The 24,648-nt window shown below is 44.5% G+C and overlaps 1 protein-coding gene across 2 annotated transcripts; it reads left to right on the top strand.

Annotated features, from left to right (window-relative positions):
* The first annotated feature begins 319 nt into the window (after nt 1–319).
* Nucleotides 320–23,062, top strand: LOC117184582 (uncharacterized). Of its 2 annotated transcripts, none has more exons than XM_033382904.1 (2): nt 320–624; nt 22,686–23,062. In XM_033382904.1, exons 1-2 carry the CDS (start codon nt 372–374, stop codon nt 23,045–23,047), a joined length of 615 nt encoding a protein of 204 aa, XP_033238795.1. In that variant the 5' UTR covers nt 320–371; the 3' UTR covers nt 23,048–23,062. The 2 variants fall into 2 exon arrangements, with proteins under 2 accessions (XP_033238795.1, XP_033238796.1); XM_033382905.1 differs by lacking the exon at nt 320–624 and adding an exon at nt 9,406–9,675.
* The last annotated feature ends 1,586 nt before the right edge of the window (nt 23,063–24,648 follow it).

Genomic DNA, 24,648 nt, shown 5'->3' with positions numbered 1-24,648 from the left:
ACATTTGGTGACCCCGACGTGATCGTCAATAACAATTTGGAAATAACCAATTATAAACAGTGAAAATTATCCACTAAACATAACTGTTCGAACGCGAAGCGGTTAGTTCCCATTTAGTCGCGCGCTTGCTTACAAGCACTAATACAGCTACGTGCATTAGCGGCTTCGGGTTCGCTGCACTTGCGCTTGCATACCAAAAAAAATCAAACGGTTGGTTCTTCGATTCTTCTTTGTGGATGAGTCTAATGACTTGCCGGAAAACAGGGTGTCTTTTTACAAACTAAAGGCACTCTCAATATACAAAAAAGCCGTTTCACTTCGAGAGATGATGTAAAGATGCGCTAAGTGTTCATTTAAAATTCTTGGAAAAAATGTCCGACTCATTTAATGTTACTCATTCTAATTTAGAAGAGCTTGATGTAAGCGAAATTGGCAGCGACTTAAGCAACAATTTTGAGGATTTGGCGATGGAAATCGAAGTTCGTATTCGCTCAGCACTCCGCAGGACTACCCAGAACATGCCGCATCACTCAACGATACGACCCGAGCTCAACGTTACTGCTTCCGGAAATGTACGGTCACGATATCATATTCCTGACATTAAACTTCCCACTTTCCGTGGAGATTATACTGAGTGGGCAGACTTTTACTCGATGTTTAGCACAGTAATAGATCAGGAGCCCTTTCTATCAAAGATTGAGAAGTTCCAGCACCTGCGCTCATGTTTGGATGGACCTGCCCTGGAGGCTGTTCGCTCTTTGGAAGTATCGGAGAGCAATTATGATATTGCACTGGACATTTTAAACAATCGTTTAAATAGTAAACGCTGAGAAGGTTGAAGATGGGTCAACTACAAAGCTACGTAACTTATCGGACAAGCTTCATTCTCACATGAGAGCGCTTAGGTCGATGGGTACCAGACAGACTCATGCTCAGGCCCCAATCTTTCCAGTTCTCTTGTAGCCGCTTCATCACCATGCTCGCCTCCTGCTCAGAATCTTAGCTCAGACGTAGTGCTTCTAGCCAAGACAGTCATTATGATAAAGAGTCGATTTGGTGATCTTCTTCCTTGCCGTGCTCTTCTGGATTCAGGCTCTCAGATTAATTTAATAACCTCTCGCTTTGCTCAGAAGCAGCTGAAACGAGCCAAAGGGTCGGAATCAGTATCCGGTATCGGCGCTGATTCTGCATTTCACACGGAAGGTTCAGTTAATTTGGTCATTCAATCCAGGACTTCCGATTACTTCACGAGTCTCACAGCTCTCGTTGCTCCACGTATTACAGCAATCCAACCTGCTTCTTCATTTGATGTATCCAAATGGGAAATGCCATCCAATATCAGCCTTGCTGACCCACTCTTCAACAAATCTCAGCGCATCGATGTTCTTATTGGAGCCAGCTTATTTTACGATATTTTATGCGTTGGACAGATCAAATTGGAGAGGGGACTTCCTATAATACAAAAAACCCGTCTCGGCTGGGTTGTCACAGGTGGAGGTCATTACTCCCACAGCTCAGTGCTCCTAGCTGCCCCTAGTTCGACGGAATTGAGTCAAACGCCTACCGTTGGTTTAGATGAGCTAGTGCGAAGGTTCTGGGAAGTGGAAAACTGCCACGGTCCCGCTACAGAAGCAACAAAGGAGGAAATTGCTTGCGAGGAACATTTCAAAAAACATTGCGGTCGGCTTGCAAGTGGCGAGTACTGCGTTCAATTCCCTTTAAAGCTGAGTGACAGTCTTCTTGGAGATTCTTATCAACAAGCCTATCGCAGATTCCTCAATCTAGAGCGCAAGTTGGTTCGCAAACCACTTCTCAAGGCCCAATACGCCGCATTTATAAAGGAATACGTCGATTTGAATCACATGTCCCCTGTCAAAGGTGACGCACCTCACTGCGTCTTAAGAGAAGACAAAACCACCACAAAACTCCGAGTAGTTTTCGACGGATCCGCTTGTACATCTACAGGATATTCCCTCAACGATATATTGATGTCAGGCCCAACAATTCAGCCAAAGTTAGTTACGACTCTTCTTCGATTTCGTCCCGTTCGTATAGCATTGACTGGTGACATTTGTAAAATGTATAGATGCGTCCGTGTTTCGCCCCAAAATAGTTTTCTGCAGTGCATACTTTGGCTTGACTCACCCCTCGAGGAGCTAAGAACATTCAAGATGGATACCGTGACCTATGGAACGAAACCAGCAGCATTTCTGGCCGTCCGTTCTATGCACCAACTAGCGGCAGACGAGAGTTCGTCATATCCAATTGGCTTTGAAGTTGTGCTGCGGGACTTTTACGTGGATGATTTGCTAACGGGGGAGATACTACAAATGAGGTGCTGGAAATAATTCGCCAGGTGACAGGACTCTTAGCCAAAGGAAATTTCAGGATCAGGAAATGGTGTTCCAACGATAGATCTGTACTCGATCAAACACCCCATGAAGATAGGGAAACATTTGTTAAATTTACTGATGGCAGCGTTGTAACCAAGACGCTAAGTTTAGCATGGAATCCCACTTCGGATGAGCTACTATTTTCATTCTGTCCCAATCAAGTCCCTTCGAAACCAACTAAGCGAGTTGTATTGTCAACTATTGCACGATTTTATGATACACTCGGACTTATAGGGCCAGTAATTACCAAAGCAAAAATATTTCTACAGCAACTGTGGAAAGAAAAGCTTCACTGGGATGAAAGTCTGCCAGTCTCCTGACGCACAACTTGGATCAACTTCATTCAGCAGTTTGACTTTATGCAACAAATTTCTTTCCCGCGCCTATCGTTCCTTCGAAGCAGCACCCTTGAAATGGAAGGATTTTGTGATGCCAGCATGAGTGCTTATGGAGCTTGCATATACGCTTTTTCGCAAGACGACAATGGAGTCAAAGCAAATCTTCTATCTTCCAGATCTCGTGTAGCGTCACTGAAGACTATCACAATACCCAAGTTGGAATTATGTGGTGCACGTGCCAACTGATCTAAACCCTGCCGATATGCTTTCTCGAGGATCATTACCAGCTGAGCTCATCAATTGTCATCTTTGGAAGTATGGACCTACATACTTGACAGCCAGTAAGGATCAATGGCCAAGTACGCCTGCTCTTCCAGAGCCGGTTTTGGAGGCACGAAAAACCATACTAATTACAAACTGCGCATCAAGATATTTGGTGGAAGAATCAAAGTTTGTAAATTCCTTCCCCAAAATGCAACGAATTTTTGCGTATGTATGCAAATTCATTCATCGACGAAAGTCTGGAATAACTGTGGAGGACTTGCGTTTGGGAACCGAACTGCTTCTTCGTCTTACTCAGCATTCTTGTCTATCTACTGAAATAAGAGCCCTTTCTGGAAACGCGAACGGACATCAAGGCTTCAAGCTCGATCGTCTCGCTTTCGCCATTTTTAGATGATTGCGGTTTGCTTCGAGTTGGAGGGAGTCTTAAAAACTCTACCTTGCACTTCGCAGCACGGCATCCCATAATATTGCCCAAGAATCATTCCATGACTTCTGCTCTGATACGGCATTTACACGAAAAACACCTTCACGCTGGACCCCAGTCGCTTTTAGCCATCATTCGTCAAACGTACTGGCCAATCGGTGGCCGAAAGACCGTAGCACACGTAATCCAAAAGTGTGTCAAATGCTTTAGAGTGAAGCCTCGAACTCTTGAGCAAATAATGGCAGATCTTCCGGTGGACAGAGTCAGCGAATTTCATGCATTTTTAGTTACCGGCGTGGACTATTGCGGTCCGTTCCTGTATAAATCAGAAGTTCGAAACCGGCCCCCACTAAAGTGCTACATGAGCATTTTTATATGCTTCTCCACCAAGGCGGTTCACATCGAGCTTGTGAAGGATCTTACAACGTCTGCGTTCCTCTCTGCTTTTCGCCGTTTCATTTGCACCCGTGGAAGACCGATTCGTATTTGGTCAGATAATGCCACAAATTTTGTTGGAGCGCGGAACGAACTGGCGGAACTTAAGTCGCTATTCCTAAGCGACAGTCATCAAGAAGCCGTGCATCAAGCTTGTCTCGCCAATTGAATCGTTTGGCGTTTCATTCCTCCTAGATCGCCACATTTTGGAGGATTGTGGGAGGCGTCAGTCAAGCTTGCTAAACATCATCTTCGACGTGCCCTTGGATCCTCGCTTCTTGGATTTGATGAGCTGCGCACTCTCGCGTGCAATATCTGTGCAATCATTAAATTAAGGTCATTGTTAAATTAAGGTCTTTCAGAGAACCCTGCAGATCTCGATGTACTCACGCCCAACCATTTTCTGGTTGGCGCCTCCATCACAACCTTCTTGGAGCCTTCTATGCCGTCACGCTTCTAGCTCTTGCTTAAGCCGGTTGTGTTTTTTTCTTGCTCCCGCATTCTCCGCCCTTTGCCTAAATATCATACAACATTGTTGTGACTTTGTTTTGATATATTATCGCATCTCTTTAATTTGATTCTACTTTGTGTTAACCACCAGTGTTTTGTTAGTAAACAAGTGTTTAATATAAATTCAATATTGCAATCGTAACGCATCGGACTCGTGCAGGCAATTTGTTATTGTTTTTTTGCTCAGTCTGCTTTTCGTTATCGCTTCTTCGGTGTGCACTGTTCTCGCGCATCAGCGTTTGCATCGCCCACACTCTCTCGTGAGCATAAGCGGGCTGCTCGCATTGTTGCTCTCACTCTCTCTGGATTGCTTATACTCTCCCTCTCTGTGGACTTTTCTTTTGTGTCTCTGCTTTGGTGAGTTTACTGCTCGTTTTCTGCACTTCGTTGGATCATCTGTTTTGAATTATTGCTGCTGCAGCTGATTGTCTGGCTCGCTCTGCTGTCTGCTCTCCTACTTTACCTGCGATCTAACTCCGCTCTTTTATTATTCGTGCACAGTGATTCTACTGCTGTCAATAATGGCAATCGGTTGTAGTGCAAAGAAATGTGAATTCGGTGGTGCTATCATTGGTGATTCATTTCTTAGCTGCTGGCTGTGCGACAATTTTGCCCACATAAAATGTGCTGGTGGTGGAAATTTTGGCCGGTTGAATGATCTTATCTCGAAACGCATGGGCCTGTCTTGGTCATGTCTGGCTTGTCGGGAGATTGAGGCCGAAATGCGCACATTTATGAGACAGACTCGAACTGGGTTTCTGGATGTCCGGAAACAATTTGTTGCTCTCAACGAGAATTTTCTTGCCCTTGAATCACAGTTTCTTGGGCTCAAACTCTTGAGCGAATCGCCTAGACGGAAAATTCCGCATAATGATACCAATCTCTTGCAATCTAATCCGATTGGTACGCCTGCCTCCCACCTTAATCCATCGGCAGCATTTCCGTGTAGTCATGCCACGCCGTTGTCTGTAAATCCGCCAACGGTGGCTCCGGAGTTCTTTACACCGAGCAATGTGGCCGTCATTTCTGACGCGGTGAGTGCTCCTAGTGCGGGTGTGCTGGTTGCTGACGACGTCTTGCCAACTCCTGCTCCAATTCCTGCTCCAATTCCTGTTCCAATTCCTGCTCCTATTCCTGCTCCAATTTCTGCTCCAATTCCTGCTACAACCATTGCTGCCAATTCCTCTGCCCTTGGACCGAGATCTCTTTTAGGAGTGGCTCCACCATCTCGATCTCGCTCGGGACTTCAACTTAGAGCAGTGGTCCCTCGGAAAGCAATATTTGTTTCTCGTCTTATTCCTGAGGCTACAACAGAGGATGTTAAACAACATCTCTCCTCTAAACTTAACACCTCGCCTGTTGATATAGTTGTGACTAAATTTACATTTAAACATAAGCGCAACATATCATCATTTAAAATTCTTCTCCCTGATTCTTTACTATCCAGTTCTCTAAAACCGTCAATATGGCCTGAGCATACAATTGTGCATGAGTTCCTTCTCAAAGATTCGAACTCGAATCCTAGAATAACTGAACATGCTCCAAAAAACTGCAGTACTATTTTTCCATGCACTATCAGAACGTTCGCAGTTTGCTGGGAAAATTGCGTCAAATTCATACTAATAGCGCGTCCTTTGATTTCGATGCCATCGCGTTTACCGAAACCTGGCTTAACTCCTCTGTCAATGATCATGAAATTTTCATTGATAGTTACACTATTTATAGAATGGACCGCCCATCTTTTGCAGGTGGGGTTCTGATTGCAGTTAAATCTGTTTTCTCATCTGAGTTATTCCCATTTAATAACATTCACGGAATTGAATTTGTTGCAGTCAAAGTTCGTGTTGGCTCCGCATTTTTCTATTTAACCTGCTCTTACATTCCTCCCAGGTCTGATGCTGAGCTTTACTTACACCACCTCTCAGCAATTAATATTGTTGTTTCTGCATTAGGGTGCCATGATTTATTATTATTATTATTGTCATGGGGGACTTTAACCTCCCATTTCTTTCTTGGCTGCCTTGTGATGACGCTAACCTATTGTTTCCCAATTGCCATAATGACTTTATCAATGGGCTAACGGATAGTTCTCTTGTCCAAATTAATGCCGTTAAAAACATTAGGGACAGACTTCTTGACCTCGTTTTTGTTAACGATGGTTCTCTTGCTACGGTATCTAGAGCAAGTCCAATATCTCTCCCTGAAGATCCTTACCATCCAACTTTGTTGATATCACTGGAGTGTACACAATCTGGATGTGTTGACAGTTCCATGGCTCCTTGTCACATAAAGTGTTTTCGCAAAACAAACTTTATCGATTTAGATCTACATCTCTCGCGTGTTGATTGGTCGTTTCTTTATTCATTACCGAACATAGATGCAACTGTTGACTCGTTTTATAGTTCTATTTACTCCGCCCTAAATACGTTTGTTCCTGATATCACTGTACCTGTATCGTCCAAGCCTCCTTGGTTCTCCAAGTATTTATCATACTTAAAAAATAATAAATCCCGGCTCTATAAAAAGTACCAGAAGTCGGGCTCCACGTTGGCTTTAGCTCTATACTCCTCCGCTCGCTCTCTGTTCCTTGCCGTCAATAGTCAGTGTTATAATCATTACCTTTCACAATGTAGTAGAAACTTTCGTAGTGATCCTAAAAAATTCTATTCGTTCGTTAACTCTAAGCGCAAGTCAAACGTTTTTCCTCCGTCCCTTCATTACCAGAACAAAACAGAAGCTTCTGCTGTTGGTATTGCAAATTTATTCGCTAACTTTTTCCAAACAACGTACTCGCGTCAAATTTACAACGCATCCACTCCGTATCCGTACCAGCTACCTCAAGCTAACAGCATTTTTCTGCCCATCTTCGAGGAAAGCGTTGTTCTGGAAGGTTTGTCATCTATGGACATATCGTTTTCTGCGGGTCCAGATAAGGTACCAAGTTGCATCTTAAAACACTGTGCCCAGTCCCTTTGCAAACCCTTGACCTTTCTCTTCAACCTCTCTTTGGAACAGTCTTGTCTCCCAGTAATTTGGAATGAGTCCTATATCATTCCGCTTCACAAAAAAGGTTCAAGATCAAACATTGAAAACTATCGTGGTATCGCAAAGCTTTCCGCCATCCCGAAGCTTCTTGAGTTCCTGGTCACCCGGCAACTGCAACATCTTTGTTGCAGCCTGATATCTCCGTCGCAACACGGTTTTTTCAGACATCGTTCAACATCGACTAACCTTCTTGAGTTTTCTAACCTAATCCACGGTGGTTTTCAAATTGGTTCGCAGACGGATGTAGTTTTTACTGACTTCAGCAAGGCATTCGATTCTGTGAACCATGCTCAGCTTATTCACAAGCTCTCTTTATTAGGGTTCCCAACGAATCTTCTAGATTGGATTTTGTCCTATCTCTCTAACCGCACTCAACGTGTTTTGTTTTCTAACGTGTTGTCAAATACTGTAAATGTTACTTCAGGTGTGCCACAGGGAAGTCATCTGGGCCCGCTTCTGTTCATTTTATTTGTGAATGACCTTCCTCAAGTCATAACATACTCTACTGCACTAATGTATGCTGATGATGTCAAAATCTGTCTTTCTTACTCTGATTGGTATTTGCACACACGCCTTCAACTTGATCTAAGTGAACTACTATTGTGGTGTTCAACTAATCTTCTTTTTCTGAACCTTTCCAAATGCAAACTTATGACATTTTATCGTCGCGCTCCTCATTTTGTCTCATATGTTCTAGGAAATCATGTCCTTGAACGAATTTCGAGTTCAAATGACCTCGGAGTCCTTTTTGATCATAAGATGTGTTTTAACGCCCATATAGCTGCAACTGTAAATAAAGGTAAGGGTGTTTTAGCGTTCATCAAGCGTTGGTCCGTACCCGTACGTTACAAAACAACTGTACATCTCGTTAGTACGTCCTATATTGGAGTATTGTTCTTGTGTGTGGAGCCCGCAGTATAAAGAACAGCAGGCTGTTATTGAATCCGTGCAAAAGCAATTTTTAATTTTTGCCCTTCGGAACTTTAACTGGGACTCAGGTAGAATCTTGCCACCCTACCGGTCTAGACTAAATCTTATTGACCTGCCGTCGTTGCACCATCGCAGAATATGCAATGGCGTAATGTTCGTGCACAAGCTCCTTCTTGGGACTGTTGACTCCCAAACTCTCTTGGGTCGAATTGACTTGGCCGTTCCATCTAGACCTACCCGTACTTTTAGGCCTATCCGTCTACCCATATGTAGATCTAATTATGCTGATCATGAACCTTTTAGGGTTTTATGCCATAATTATAACTCCCTCTGTCAAACCCTATCCCCTGAACTGTCTCTTAAACTAATTGCATGCAATATTTATAATCATTTAAATTTAGCTAACTTTTAACTTACCTTTTTCCGCCTTTAGTAACTAAGTACCATTATTAACAGATAATTGTTAATTAAATAAATAAATAAATAAATAAGCCGTCAGCAGCTGCGCCTGCTCTAGCAGTTACCGCTTGATATAGTTGGAGAACAGACCTTTTTTGTCCCCTATCTATTACTTTGGCTCGAGATCGGCTCGCTTGCCTCATCCAAGTATATCACTCTAATACTATTGTAAAAGGCTCTGGCATCTTCGGCCACCCTCAACACTCAAAATAACTATAATAAAATTTATAACGTTTCGGAAATTATTAATTCGTGAAATTATTGAACAATCATAGTCAGCGAAAAAGCTCGGTGTCTCAACGTGACCCCGACGTGATCGTCAATAACAATTTGGAAATAAACAATTATAAACAGTGAAAATTATCCACTAAACATAACTGTTCGAACGCGAAGCGGTTAGTTCCCATTTCGTCGCGCGCTTGCTTCGGGTTCGCTGCGCTTGCATACCAAAAAAAAATCAAACGGTTGGTTCTTCGATTCTTCTTTGTGGATGAGTCCAATGACTTGCCGGAAAACAGGATGTCTTTTTACAAACTAAAGGCACTCTCAATATACAAAAAAGCCGTTTCACTTCGAGAGATTCATTTAAAATTCTTGGAAAAAATGTCCGACTCATTTAATGTTACTCATTCTAATTTAGAAGAGCTTGATGTAAGCGAAATTGGCAGCGACTTAAGCAACAATTTTGAGGATTTGGCGATGGAAATCGAAGTTCGTATTCGCTCAGCACTCCGCAGGACTACCCAGAACATGCCGCATCACTCAACGATACGACCCGAGCTCAACGTTACTGCCTCCGGAAATGTACGGTCACGATATCATATTCCTGACATTAAACTTCCCACTTTCCGTGGAGATTATACTGAGTGGGCAGACTTTTACTCGATGTTTAGCACAGTAATAGATCAGGAGCCCTTTCTATCAAAGATTGAGAAGTTCCAGCACCTGCGCTCATGTTTGGATGGACCTGCCCTGGAGGCTGTTCGCTCTTTGGAAGTATCGGAGAGCAATTATAATATTGCACTGGACATTTTAAACAATCGTTTAAATAGTAAACGTTTAATCTTTCAGGCACACGTCGCTGAGAAGGTTGAAGATGGGTCAACTACAAAGCTACGTACCTTATCGGACAAGCTTCATTCTCACATGAAAGCGCTTAGGTCGATGGGTACCAGACAGACTCATGCTCAGGCCCCAATCTTTCCAGTTCTCTTGTAGCCGCTTCATCACCATGCTCGCCTCCTGCTCAGAATCTTAGCTCAGACGTAGTGCTTCTAGCCAAGACAGTCATTATGATAAAGAGTCGATTTGGTGATCTTCTTCCTTGCCGGGCTCTTCTGGATTCAGGCTCTCAGATTAATTTAATAACCTCTCGCTTTGCTCAGAAGCTTCAGCTGAAACGAGCCAAAGGGTCGGTATCAGTATCCGGTATCGGCGCTGATTCTGCATTTCACACGGAAGGTTCAGTTAATTTGGTCATTCAATCCAGGACTTCCGATTACTTCACGAGTCTCACAGCTCTCGTTGCTCCACGTATTACAGGAAACCAACCTGCTTCTTCATTTGATGTATCCAAATGGGAAATGCCATCCAATATCAGCCTTGCTGACCCACACTTCAACAAATCTCAACGCATCGATGTACTTAATGGAGCCAGCTTATTTTACGATATTTTATGCGTTGGACAGATCAAATTGGAGAGGGGACTTCCTATAATACAAAAAACCCGTCTCGGCTGGGTTGTCACAGGTGGAGGTCATTACTCCCACAGCTCAGTGCTCCTAGCCGCCCCTAGTTCGACGGAATTGAGTCAAACGCCTACCGTTGGTTTGGATGAGCTAGTGCGAAGGTTCTGGGAAGTGGAAAACTGCCACGGTCCCGCTACAGAAGCAACAAAGGAGGAAATTGCTTGCGAGGAACATTTCAAAAAACATTGCGGTCGGCTTCCAAGTGGCGAGTACTCCGTTCAATTGCCTTTAAAACTGAGTGACAGTCTTCTTGGAGATTCTTATCAACAAGCCTATCGCAGATTCCTCAATCTAGAGCGCAAGTTGGTTCGCAACCCACTTCTCAAGGCCCAATACGCCGCATTTATAAAGGAATACGTCGATTTGAATCACATGTCCCCTGTCAAAGGTGACGCACTTAAACAATGCAAATTATAAATATTGCTGTAATTTCGACCCTGGAGTAGACTGAGATATGTACCCCAGCCCAGGATCGCTTCCTTACAGCATGGAATCCCACTTCGGATGAGCTATTATTTTCATTCTGTCCCAATCAAGTCCCTTCGAAACCAACTAAGCGAGTTGTATTGTCAACGATTGCACGATTTTATGATCCACTCGGACTTATAGGGCCAGTAATTACGAAAGCAAAAATATTTCTACAGCAGCTGTGGAAAGAAAAGCTTCACTGGGATGAAAGTCTGCCAGTCTCCTGACGCACAACTTGGATCAACTTCATTCAGCAGTTTGACTTTATGCAACAAATTTCTTTCCCGCGCCTATCGTTCCTTCGAAGCAGCAACCTTGAAATGCAAGGATTCTGTGATGCCAGCATGAGTGCTTATGGAGCTTGCATATACGCTGTTTCGCAAGGCGACAATGGAGTGAAGGCAAATCTTCTATCTTCCAGATCTCGTGTAGCGTCACTGAAGACTATCACAATACCCAAGTTGGAATTATGTGGTGCACGTGCCAACTGATTTAAACCCTGCCGATATGCTTTCTCGAGGATCATTACCAGCTGAGCTCATCAATTGTCATCTTTGGAAGTATGGACCTACATACTTGACAGCCAGTAAGGATCAATGGCCAAGTACGCCTGCTCTTCCAGAGCCGGTTTTGGAGGCACGAAAAACCATACTAATTACAAACTGCGCATCAAGATATTTGGTGGAAGAATCAAAGTTTGTAAATTCCTTCCCCAAAATGCAACGAATTTTTGCGTATGTATGCAAATTCATTCATCGACGAAAGTCTGGAATAACTGTGGAGGACTTGCGTTTGGGAACCGAACTGCTTCTTCGTCTTACTAAGCAATCTTGTCTATCTACTGAAATAAGAGCCCTTTCTGGAAACGCGAAGGGACATCAAGGCTTCAAGCTCGATCGTCTCGCTTTCGCCATTTTTAGATGATTGCGGTTTGCTTCGAGTTGGAGGGAGTCTTAAAAACTCTACCTTGCACTTCGCAGCACGGCATCCCATAATATTGCCCAAGAATCATTCCATCACTTCTGCTCTGATACGGCATTTACACGAAAAACACCTTCACGCTGGACCCCAGTCGCTTTTAGCCATCATTCGTCAACCGTACTGGCCAATCGGTGGCCGAAAGACCGTAGCACACGTAATCCAAAAGTGTGTCAAATGCTTTAGAGTGAAGCCTCGAACTCTTGAGCAAATAATGGCAGATCTTCCGGTGGACAGAGTCAGCGAATTTCATGCATTTTTAGTTACCGGCGTGGACTATTGCGGTCCGTTCCTGTATAAATCAGAAGTTCGAAACCGGCCCCCACTAAAGTGCTACATGAGCATTTTTATATGCTTCTCCACCAAGGCGGTTCACATCGAGCTTGTGAAGGATCTTACAACGTCTGCGTTCCTCTCTGCATCATCTTCGACGTGCCCTTGGATCCTCGCTTCTTGGATTTGAGCTGCGCACTCTCGCGTGCAATATCTGTGCAATCATTAATTCAAGGTCATTGTTTCCTCTTTCAGAGAACCCTGCAGATCTCGATGTACTCACGCCCAATCATTTTCTGGTTGGCGCCTCCATCACAACCTTCTTGGAGCCGGACTTGGTTCATTTAAACGTCGATCGCTTGGACCGTTGGCAGAAAGCTGGCGCTGGCGCCAATCGTATTTAACCAGTCTTCAAGAAAGAACGAAGTGGCGCAACCGGAATCCTGAGCTTCACGTCAATGATGTCGTTCTTGTTAAGGACGAGAACTTCCCTCCTCTGAAGTGGCCTCTAGCGAGAATCCTCGAGCTCATCCCAGGAGCTGATGGTGTATCTCGAGTCGCCTTGATCAGGATGGCTACAGGTGCTAGCCGAAGAGCACTTGCAAAACTATGTCTATTGCCTCTACGAGATGAGGTGAAAGGCATGGATCCTTCCACGGGGGGAGTATGTTCGGGCGAAGCCCGAGTGTAAATTTTGTACCATCGTTCTATTGCCTATCAATTCACTTTCCTTTCCATTTTTGTCATTATACTAACGTAACGTAAGCGTAGCTTTATCTATGCTCGCTCAGCAACATGCTCTCATTTATTCATCTAGTCTTTATCTATGCTCGCTCTTGTTATCTTTTCCTGTTTTCCTGTCTATGCCGTCGCTAAGCCGTCAGCAGCTGCGCCTGCTCTAGCAGTTACCGCTTGATATAGTTGGAGAACAGACCTTTTTTGTCCCCAATCTATTACTTTGGCTTGAGATCGGCTCGCTTGCCTCATCCAAGTATATCACTCTAATACTATTGTAAAAGGCTCTGGCATCTTCGGCCACCCTCAACACTCAAAATAACTATAATAAAATTTATAACGTTCCGGAAATTATTAATTCGTGAAATTATTGAACAATCATAGTCAGCGAAAAAGCTCGGTGTCTCAACGTGACCCCGACGTGATCGTCAATAACAATTTGGAAATAAACAATTATAAACAGTGAAAATTATCCACTAAACATAACTGTTCGAACGCGAAGCGGTTAGTTCCCATTTCGTCGCGCGCTTGCTTCGGGTTCGCTGCGCTTGCATACCAAAAAAAAATCAAACGGTTGGTTCTTCGATTCTTCTTTGTGGATGAGTCCAATGACTTGCCGGAGAACAGGGTGTCTTTTAACAAACTAAAGGCACTCTCAATATACAAAAAAGCCGTTTCACTTCGAGAGACGATATTGAATGATGAAAACAACCCAATCAGTAAAGATGCGCTAAGTGTTCATTTAAAATTCTTGGAAAAAATGTCCGACTCATTTAATGTTACTCATTCTAATTTAGAAGAGCTTGATGTAAGCGAAATTGGCAGCGACTTAAGCAACAATTTTGAGGATTTGGCGATGGAAATCGAAGTTCGTATTCGCTCAGCACTCCGCAGGACTACCCAGAACATGCCGCATCACTCAACGATACGACCCGAGCTCAACGTTACTGCCTCCGGAACTGTACGGTCACGATATCATATTCCTGACATTAAACTTCCCACTTTCCGTGGAGATTATACTGAGTGGGCAGACTTTTACTCGATGTTTAGCACAGTAATAGATCAGGAGCCCTTTCTATCAAAGATTGAGAAGTTCCATCACCTGCGCTCATGTTTGGATGGACGTGCCCTGGAGGCTGTTCGCTCTTTGGAAGTATCGGAGAGCAATTATGATATTTCATTGGATATGTTAAACAATCGTTTAAATAATAAACGTTTAATCTTTCAGGCACACGTCGCTGAGAAGGTTGAAGATGGGTCAACTACAAAGCTACGTACCTTATCGGACAAGCTTCATTCTCACATGAGAGCGCTTAGGTCGATGGGTACCAGACAGAGTCATGCTTAGGCCCCAATCTTTCAAGTTCTCTTGTAGCCGCTTTATCACCATGCTCGCCTCCTGCTCAGAATCTTAGCTCAGACATAGTGCTTCTAGCCACGACAGTCATTATGATAAAGAGTCGATTTGGTGATCTTCTTCCTTGCCGGGCTCTTCTGGATTCAGGCTCTCAGATTAATTTAATAACCTCTCGCTTTGCTCAGAAGCTTCAGCTGAAACGAGCCAAAGGGTCGGTATCAGTATCCGGTATCGGCGCTGATTCTGCATTTCACACGGAAGGTTCAGTTAATTTGGTCATTCAATCCAGGACTTCCGATTACTTCACGAGTCTCACAGCTCTCGTTGCTCCACGTATTACAGGAAACCAACCTGCTTCTTCATTTGATGTATCCAAATGGGAAATGCCATCCAATATCAGCCTTGCTGACCCACACTTCAACAAATCTCAACGCATCGATGTACTTAATGGAGCCAGCTTATTTTACGATATTTTATGCGTTGGACAGATCAAATTGGAGAGGGGACTTCCTATAATACAAAAAACCCGTCTCGGCTGGGTTGTCACAGGTGGAGGTCATTACTCCCACAGCTCAGTGCTCCTAGCCGCCCCTAGTTCGACGGAATTGAGTCAAACGCCTACCGTTGGTTTGGATGAGCTAGTGCGAAGGTTCTGGGAAGTGGAAAACTGCCACGGTCCCGCTACAGAAGCAACAAAGGAGGAAATTGCTTGCGAGGAACATTTCAAAAAACATTGCGGTCGGCTTCCAAGTGGCGAGTACTCCGTTCAATTGCCTTTAAAACTGAGTGACAGTCTTCTTGGAGATTCTTATCAACAAGCCTATCGCAGATTCCTCAATCTAGAGCGCAAGTTGGTTCGCAACCCACTTCTCAAGGCCCAATACGCCGCATTTATAAAGGAATACGTCGATTTGAATCACATGTCCCCTGTCAAAGGTGACGCACTTAAACAATGCAAATTATAAATATTGCTGTAATTTCGACCCTGGAGTAGACTGAGATATGTACCCCAGCCCAGGATCGCTTCCTTACAGCATGGAATCCCACTTCGGATGAGCTATTATTTTCATTCTGTCCCAATCAAGTCCCTTCGAAACCAACTAAGCGAGTTGTATTGTCAACGATTGCACGATTTTATGATCCACTCGGACTTATAGGGCCAGTAATTACCAAAGCAAAAATATTTCTACAGCAGCTGTGGAAAGAAAAGGATGGGATGAAAGTCTGCCAGTCTCCTGACGCACAACTTGGATCAACTTCATTCAGCAGTTTGACTTTATGCAACAAATTTCTTTCCCGCGCCTATCGTTCCTTCGAAGCAGCAACCTTGAAATGCAAGGATTTTGTGATGCCAGCATGAGTGCTTATGGAGCTTGCATATACGCTGTTTCGCAAGGCGACAATGGAGTGAAGGCAAATCTTCTATCTTCCAGATCTCGTGTAGCGTCACTGAAGACTATCACAATACCCAAGTTGGAATTATGTGGTGCACGTGCCAACTGATTTAAACCCTGCCGATATGCTTTCTCGAGGATCATTACCAGCTGAGCTCATCAATTGTCATCTTTGGAAGTATGGACCTACATACTTGACAGCCAGTAAGGATCAATGGCCAAGTACGCCTGCTCTTCCAGAGCCGGTTTTGGAGGCACGAAAAACCATACTAATTACAAACTGCGCATCAAGATATTTGGTGGAAGAATCAAAGTTTGTAAATTCCTTCCCCAAAATGCAACGAATTTTTGCGTATGTATGCAAATTCATTCATCGACGAAAGTCTGGAATAACTGTGGAGGACTTGCGTTTGGGAACCGAACTGCTTCTTCGTCTTACTAAGCAATCTTGTCTATCTACTGAAATAAGAGCCCTTTCTGGAAACGCGAAGGGACATCAAGGCTTCAAGCTCGATCGTCTCGCTTTCGCCATTTTTAGATGATTGCGGTTTGCTTCGAGTTGGAGGGAGTCTTAAAAACTCTACCTTGCACTTCGCAGCACGGCATCCCATAATATTGCCCAAGAATCATTCCATCACTTCTGCTCTGATACGGCATTTACACGAAAAACACCTTCACGCTGGACCCCAGTCGCTTTTAGCCATCATTCGTCAACCGTACTGGCCAATCGGTGGCCGAAAGACCGTAGCACACGTAATCCAAAAGTGTGTCAAATGCTTTAGAGTGAAGCCTCGAACTCTTGAGCAAATAATGGCAGATCTTCCGGTGGACAGAGTCAGCGAATTTCATGCATTTTTAGTTACCGGCGTGGACTATTGCGGTCCGTTCCTGTATAAATCAGAAGTTCGAAACCGGCCCCCACTAAAGTGCTACATGAGCATTTTTATATGCTTCTCCACCAAGGCGGTTCACATCGAGCTTGTGAAGGATCTTACAACGTCTGCGTTCCTCTCTGCATCATCTTCGACGTGCCCTTGGATCCTCGCTTCTTGGATTTGAGCTGCGCACTCTCGCGTGCAATATCTGTGCAATCATTAATTCAAGGTCATTGTTTCCTCTTTCAGAGAACCCTGCAGATCTCGATGTACTCACGCCCAATCATTTTCTGGTTGGCGCCTCCATCACAACCTTCTTGGAGCCGGACTTGGTTCATTTAAACGTCGATCGCTTGGACCGTTGGCAGAAAGCTGGCGCTGGCGCCAATCGTATTTAACCAGTCTTCAAGAAAGAACGAAGTGGCGCAACCGGAATCCTGAGCTTCACGTCAATGATGTCGTTCTTGTTAAGGACGAGAACTTCCCTCCTCTGAAGTGGCCTCTAGCGAGAATCCTCGAGCTCATCCCAGGAGCTGATGGTGTATCTCGAGTCGCCTTGATCAGGATGGCTACAGGTGCTAGCCGAAGAGCACTTGCAAAACTATGTCTATTGCCTCTACGAGATGAGGTGAAAGGCATGGATCCTTCCACGGGGGGAGTATGTTCGGGCGAAGCCCGAGTGTAAATTTTGTACCATCGTTCTATTGCCTATCAATTCACTTTCCTTTCCATTTTTGTCATTATACTAACGTAACGTAAGCGTAGCTTTATCTATGCTCGCTCAGCAACATGCTCTCATTTATTCATCTAGTCTTTATCTATGCTCGCTCTTGTTATCTTTTCCTATTTTCCTGTCTATGCCGTCGCTAAGCCGTCAGCAGCTGCGCCTGCTCTAGCAGTTACCGCTTGATATAGTTGGAGAACAGACCTTTTTTGTCCCCAATCTATTACTTTGGCTTGAGCTCGGCTCGCTTGCCTCATCCAAGTATATCACTCTAATACTATTGTAAAAGGCTCTGGCATCTTCGGCCACCCTCAACACTCAAAATAACTATAATAAAATTTATAACGTTCCGGAAATTATTAATTCGTGAAATTATTGAACAATCATAGTCAGCGAAAAAGCTCGGTGTCTCAACGTGACCCCGACGTGATCGTCAATAACAATTTGGAAATAAACAATTATAAACAGTGAAAATTATCCACTAAACATAACTGTTCGAACGCGAAGCGGTTAGTTCCCATTTCGTCGCGCGCTTGCTTCGGGTTCGCTGCGCTTGCATACCAAAAAAAAATCAAACGGTTGGTTCTTCGATTCTTCTTTGTGGATGAGTCCAATGACTTGCCGGAGAACAGGGTGTCTTTTAACAAACTAAAGGCACTCTCAATATACAAAAAAGCCGTTTCACTTCGAGAGACGATATTGAATGATGAAAACAACCCAATCAGTAAAGATGCGCTAAGTGTTCATTTAAAATTCTTGGAAAAAATGTCCGACTCATTTAATGTTACTCATTCTAATTTAGAAGAGCTTGATGTAAGCGAAATTGGCAGCGACTTAAGCAACAATTTTGAGGATTTGGCGATGGAAATCGAAGTTCGTATTCGCTCAGCACTCCGCAGGACTACCCAGAACATGCCGCATCACTCAACGATACGACCCGAGCTCAACGTTACTGCCTCCGGAAATGTACGGTCACGATATCATATTCCTGACATTAAACTTCCCACTTTCCGTGGAGATTATACTGAGTGGGCAGACTTTTACTCGATGTTTAGCACAGTAATAGATCAGGAGCCCTTTCTATCAAAGATTGAGAAGTTCCATCACCTGCGCTCATGTTTGGATGGACGTGCCCTGGAGGCTGTTCGCTCTTTGGAAGTATCGGAGAGCAATTATGATATTTCATTGGATATGTTAAACAATCGTTTAAATAATAAACGTTTAATCTTTCAGGCACACGTCGCTGAGAAGGTTGAAGATGGGTCAACTACAAAGCTACGTACCTTATCGGACAAGCTTCATTCTCACATGAGAGCGCTTAGGTCGATGGGTACCAGACAGAGTCATGCTCAGGCCCCAATCTTTCAAGTTCTCTTGTAGCCGCTTTATCACCATGCTCGCCTCCTGCTCAGAATCTTAGCTCAGACATAGTGCTTCTAGCCACGACAGTCATTATGATAAAGAGTCGATTTGGTGATCTTCTTCCTTGCCGGGCTCTTCTGGATTCAGGCTCTCAGATTAATTTAATAACCTCTCGCTTTGCTCAGAAGCTTCAGCTGAAACGAGCCAAAGGGTCGGTATCAGTATCCGGTATCGGCGCTGATTCTGCATTTCACACGGAAGGTTCAGTTAATTTGGTCATTCAATCCAGGACTTCCGATTACTTCACGAGTCTCACAGCTCTCGTTGCTCCACGTATTACAGGAAACCAACCTGCTTCTTCATTTGATGTATCCAAATGGGAAATGCCATCCAATATCAGCCTTGCTGACCCACACTTCAACAAATCTCAACGCATCGATGTACTTAATGGAGCCAGCTTATTTTACGATATTTTATGCGTTGGACAGATCAAATTGGAGAGGGGACTTCCTATAATACAAAAAACCCGTCTCGGCTGGGTTGTCACAGGTGGAGGTCATTACTCCCACAGCTCAGTGCTCCTAGCCGCCCCTAGTTCGACGGAATTGAGTCAAACGCCTACCGTTGGTTTGGATGAGCTAGTGCGAAGGTTCTGGGAAGTGGAAAACTGCCACGGTCCCGCTACAGAAGCAACAAAGGAGGAAATTGCTTGCGAGGAACATTTCAAAAAACATTGCGGTCGGCTTCCAAGTGGCGAGTACTCCGTTCAATTGCCTTTAAAACTGAGTGACAGTCTTCTTGGAGATTCTTATCAACAAGCCTATCGCAGATTCCTCAATCTAGAGCGCAAGTTGGTTCGCAACCCACTTCTCAAGGCCCAATACGCCGCATTTATAAAGGAATACGTCGATTTGAATCACATGTCCCCTGTCAAAGTTGACGCACCTCACTGCGTCTTAAGAGAAGACAAAACCACCACAAAACTCCGAGTAGTTTTCGACGGATCCGCTTGTACATCTACAGGATGTCAGGCCCAACAATTCAGCCAAAGTTAGTTTCGACTCTTCTTCGATTTCGTACCGTTCGTATAGCATTGACTGGTGACATTTGTAAAATGTATAGATGCGTCCGTGTCTCGCCCCAAGATAGTTTTCTACAGTGCATACTTTGGCGTGACTCACCCCTCGAGGAGCTAAGAACATTCAAGCTGGATACCGTGACCTATGGAACGAACCAGCAGCATTTCTGGCCGTCCGTTCTATGCACCAACTAGCGGCAGACGAGAGTTCGTTATATCCAATTGGCTCTGAAGTTCTGCTGCGGGACTTTTACGTGGATGATTTGCTAACGGGGGGAGATACTACAAATGAGGTGCTGGAAATAATTCGCCAGGTGTCAGGACTCTTAGCCAAAGGAAATTTCAAGATCAGGAAATGGTGTTCCAACGATACATCTGTACTCGATCAAACACCGCATGAAGATAGGGAAACATTTGTTAAATTTACTGATGGCAGCGATGTAACCAAGACACTAGGTTTAGCATGGAAGTCCACTTCGGATGAGCTATTATTTTCATTCTGTCCCAATCAAGTCCCTTCGAAACCAACTAAGCGAGTTGTATTGTCAACGATTGCACGATTTTATGATCCACTCAGACTTATAGGGCCAGTAATTACGAAAGCAAAAATATTTCTACAGCAGCTGTGGAAAGAAAAGCTTTATTGGGATGAAAGTCTGCCAGTCTCCTTACGCACAACTTGGATCAACTTCATTCAGCAGTTTGACTTTATGCAACAAATTTCTTTCCCGCGCCTATTGTTCCTTCGAAGCAGCAACCTTGAAATGCAAGGATTTTGTGATGCCAGCATGAGTGCTTATGGAGCTTGCATATACGCTGTTTCGCAAGGCGACAATGGAGTGAAGGCAAATCTTCTATCTTCCAGATCTCGTGTAGCGTCACTGAAGACTATCACAATACCCAAGTTGGAATTATGTGGTGCACGTGCCAACTGATTTAAACCCTGCCGATATGCTTTCTCGAGGATCATTACCAGCTGAGCTCATCAATTGTCATCTTTGGACAATTGGACCTACATACTTGACAGCCAGTAAGGATCAATGGCCAAGTACGCCTGCTCTTCCAGAGCCGGTTTTGGAGGCACGAAAAACCATACTAATTACAAACTGCGCGTCAAGATATTTGGTGGAAGAATCAAAGTTTGTAAATTCCTTCCCCAAAATGCAACGAATATTTGCGTATGTATGCAAATTCATTCATCGACGAAAGTCTGGAATAACTGTGGAGGACTTGCGTTTGGGAACCGAACTGCTTCTTCGTCTTACTAAGCAATCTTGTCTATCTACTGAAATAAGAGCCCTTTCTGGAAACGCGAAGGGACATCAAGGCTTCAAGCTCGATCGTCTCGCTTTCGCCATTTTTAGATGATTGCGGTTTGCTTCGAGTTGGAGGGAGTCTTAAAAACTCTACCTTGCACTTCGCAGCACGGCATCCCATAATATTGCCCAAGAATCATTCCATCACTTCTGCTCTGATACGGCATTTACACGAAAAACACCTTCACGCTGGACCCCAGTCGCTTTTAGCCATCATTCGTCAACCGTACTGGCCAATCGGTGGCCGAAAGACCGTAGCACACGTAATCCAAAAGTGTGTCAAATGCTTTAGAGTGAAGCCTCGAACTCTTGAGCAAATAATGGCAGATCTTCCGGTGGACAGAGTCAGCGAATTTCATGCATTTTTAGTTACCGGCGTGGACTATTGCGGTCCGTTCCTGTATAAATCAGAAGTTCGAAACCGGCCCCCACTAAAGTGCTACATGAGCATTTTTATATGCTTCTCCACCAAGGCGGTTCACATCGAGCTTGTGAAGGATCTTACAACGTCTGCGTTCCTCTCTGCTTTTCGCCGTTTCATTTGCACCCGTGGAAGACCGATTCGTATTTGGTCAGATAATGCCACAAATTTTGTTGGAGCGCGGAACGAACTGGCGGAACTTAAGTCGCTATTCCTAAGCGACAGTCATCAAGAAGCCGTGCATCAAGCTTGTCTCGCCAATTGAATCGTTTGGCGTTTCATTCCTCCTAGATCGCCACATTTTGGAGGATTGTGGGAGGCGTCAGTCAAGCTTGTTAAACATCATCTTCGACGTGCCCTTGGATCCTCACTTCTTGGATTTGAGCTGCGCACTCTCGCGTGCAATATCTGTGCAATCATTAATTCAAGGTCATTGTTTCCTCTTTCAGAGAACCCTGCAGATCTCGATGTACTCACGCCCAACCATTTTCTGGTTGGCGCCTCCATCACAACCTTCTTGGAGCCGGACTTGGTTCATTTAAACGTCGATCGCTTGGACCGTTGGCAGAAAGCTGGCGCTGGCGCCAATCGTATTTAACCAGTCTTCAAGAAAGAACGAAGTGGCGCAACCGGAATCCTGAGCTTCACGTCAATGATGTCGTTCTTGTTAAGGACGAGAACTTCCCTCCTCTGAAGTGGCCTCTAGCGAGAATCCTCGAGCTCATCCCAGGAGCTGATGGTGTATCTCGAGTCGCCTTGATCAGGATGGCTACAGGTGCTAGCCGAAGAGCACTTGCAAAACTATGTCTATTGCCTCTACGAGATGAGGTGCAAGGCATGGATCCTTCCTCGGGGGAGTATGTTCGGGCGAAGCCCGAGTGTAAATTTTGTACCATCGTTCTATTGCCTATCAATTCACTTTCCTTTCCATTTTTGTCATTATACTAACGTAACGTAAGCGTAGCTTTATCTATGCTCGCTCAGCAACATGCTCTCATTTATTCATCTAGTCTTTATCTATGCTCGCTCTTGTTATCTTTTCCTATTTTCCTTCCTATGCCGTCGCTAAGCCGTCAGCAGCTGCGCCTGCTCTGGCAGTTACCGCTTGATATAGTTGATATAAACTATACCGTGGAGGTTATACTGAGTGGGCAGACTTTTACTCGATGTTTAGCACAGTAATAGATCAGGAGCCCTTTCTATCAAAGATTGAGAAGTTCCATCACCTGCGCTCATGTTTGGATGGACGTGCCCTGGAGGCTGTTCGCTCTTTGGAAGTATCGGAGAGCAATTATGATATTTCATTGGACATGTTAAACAATCGTTTAAATAATAAACGTTTAATCTTTCAGGCACACGTCGCTGAGAAGGTTGAAGATGGGTCAACTACAAAGCTACGTACCTTATCGGACAAGCTTCATTCTCACATGAGAGCGCTTAGGTCGATGGGTACCAGACAGAGTCATGCTCAGGCCCCAATCTTTCAAGTTCTCTTGTAGCCGCTTTATCACCATGCTCGCCTCCTGCTCAGGATCTTAGCTCAGACATAGTGCTTCTAGCCACGACAGTCATTATGATAAAGAGTCGATTTGGTGATCTTCTTCCTTGCCGGGCTCTTCTGGATTCAGGCTCTCAGATTAATTTAATAACCTCTCGCTTTGCTCAGAAGCTTCAGCTGAAACGAGCCAAAGGGTCGGTATCAGTATCCGGTATCGGCGCTGATTCTGCATTTCACACGGAAGGTTCAGTTAATTTGGTCATTCAATCCAGGACTTCCGATTACTTCACGAGTCTCACAGCTCTCGTTGCTCCACGTATTACAGGAAACCAACCTGCTTCTTCATTTGATGTATCCAAATGGGAAATGCCATCCAATATCAGCCTTGCTGACCCACACTTCAACAAATCTCAACGCATCGATGTACTTATTGGAGCCAGCTTATTTTACGATATTTTATGCGTTGGACAGATCAAATTGGAGAGGGGACTTCCTATAATACAAAAAACCCGTCTCGGCTGGGTTGTCACAGGTGGAGGTCATTACTCCCACAGCTCAGTGCTCCTAGCCGCCCCTAGTTCGACGGAATTGAGTCAAACGCCTACCGTTGGTTTGGATGAGCTAGTGCGAAGGTTCTGGGAAGTGGAAAACTGCCACGGTCCCGCTACAGAAGCAACAAAGGAGGAAATTGCTTGCGAGGAACATTTCAAAAAACATTGCGGTCGGCTTCCAAGTGGCGAGTACTCCGTTCAATTGCCTTTAAAACTGAGTGACAGTCTTCTTGGAGATTCTTATCAACAAGCCTATCGCAGATTCCTCAATCTAGAGCGCAAGTTGGTTCGCAACCCACTTCTCAAGGCCCAATACGCCGCATTTATAAAGGAATACGTCGATTTGAATCACATGTCCCCTGTCAAAGTTGACGCACCTCACTGCGTCTTAAGAGAAGACAAAACCACCACAAAACTCCGAGTAGTTTTCGACGGATCCGCTTGTACATCTACAGGATGTCAGGCCCAACAATTCAGCCAAAGTTAGTTACGACTCTTCTTCGATTTCGTACCGTTCGTATAGCATTGACTGGTGACATTTGTAAAATGTATAGATGCGTCCGTGTCTCGCCCCAAGATAGTTTTCTACAGTGCATACTTTGGCGTGACTCACCCCTCGAGGAGCTAAGAACATTCAAGCTGGATACCGTGACCTATGGAACGACCCAGCAGCATTTCTGGCCGTCCGTTCTATGCACCAACTAGCGGCAGACGAGAGTTCGTCATATCCAATTGGCTCTGAAGTTCTGCTGCGGGACTTTTACGTGGATGATTTGCTAACGGGGGGAGATACTACAAATGAGGTGCTGGAAATAATTCGCCAGGTGTCAGGACTCTTAGCCAAAGGAAATTTCAAGATCAGGAAATGGTGTTCCAACGATACATCTGTACTCGATCAAACACCGCATGAAGATAGGGAAACATTTGTTAAATTTACTGATGGCAGCGATGTAACCAAGACACTAGGTTTAGCATGGAAGTCCACTTCGGATGAGCTATTATTTTCATTCTGTCCCAATCAAGTCCCTTCGAAACCAACTAAGCGAGTTGT

This window comes from Drosophila pseudoobscura, chromosome X, assembly GCF_009870125.1.
Source record: "Drosophila pseudoobscura strain MV-25-SWS-2005 chromosome X, UCI_Dpse_MV25, whole genome shotgun sequence".
NCBI lineage: Eukaryota > Metazoa > Arthropoda > Insecta > Diptera > Drosophilidae > Drosophila > Drosophila pseudoobscura.
The sequence above is the reverse complement of the archived record's forward strand: the minus strand, read 5'-3'. Positions and strand labels throughout refer to the sequence as shown.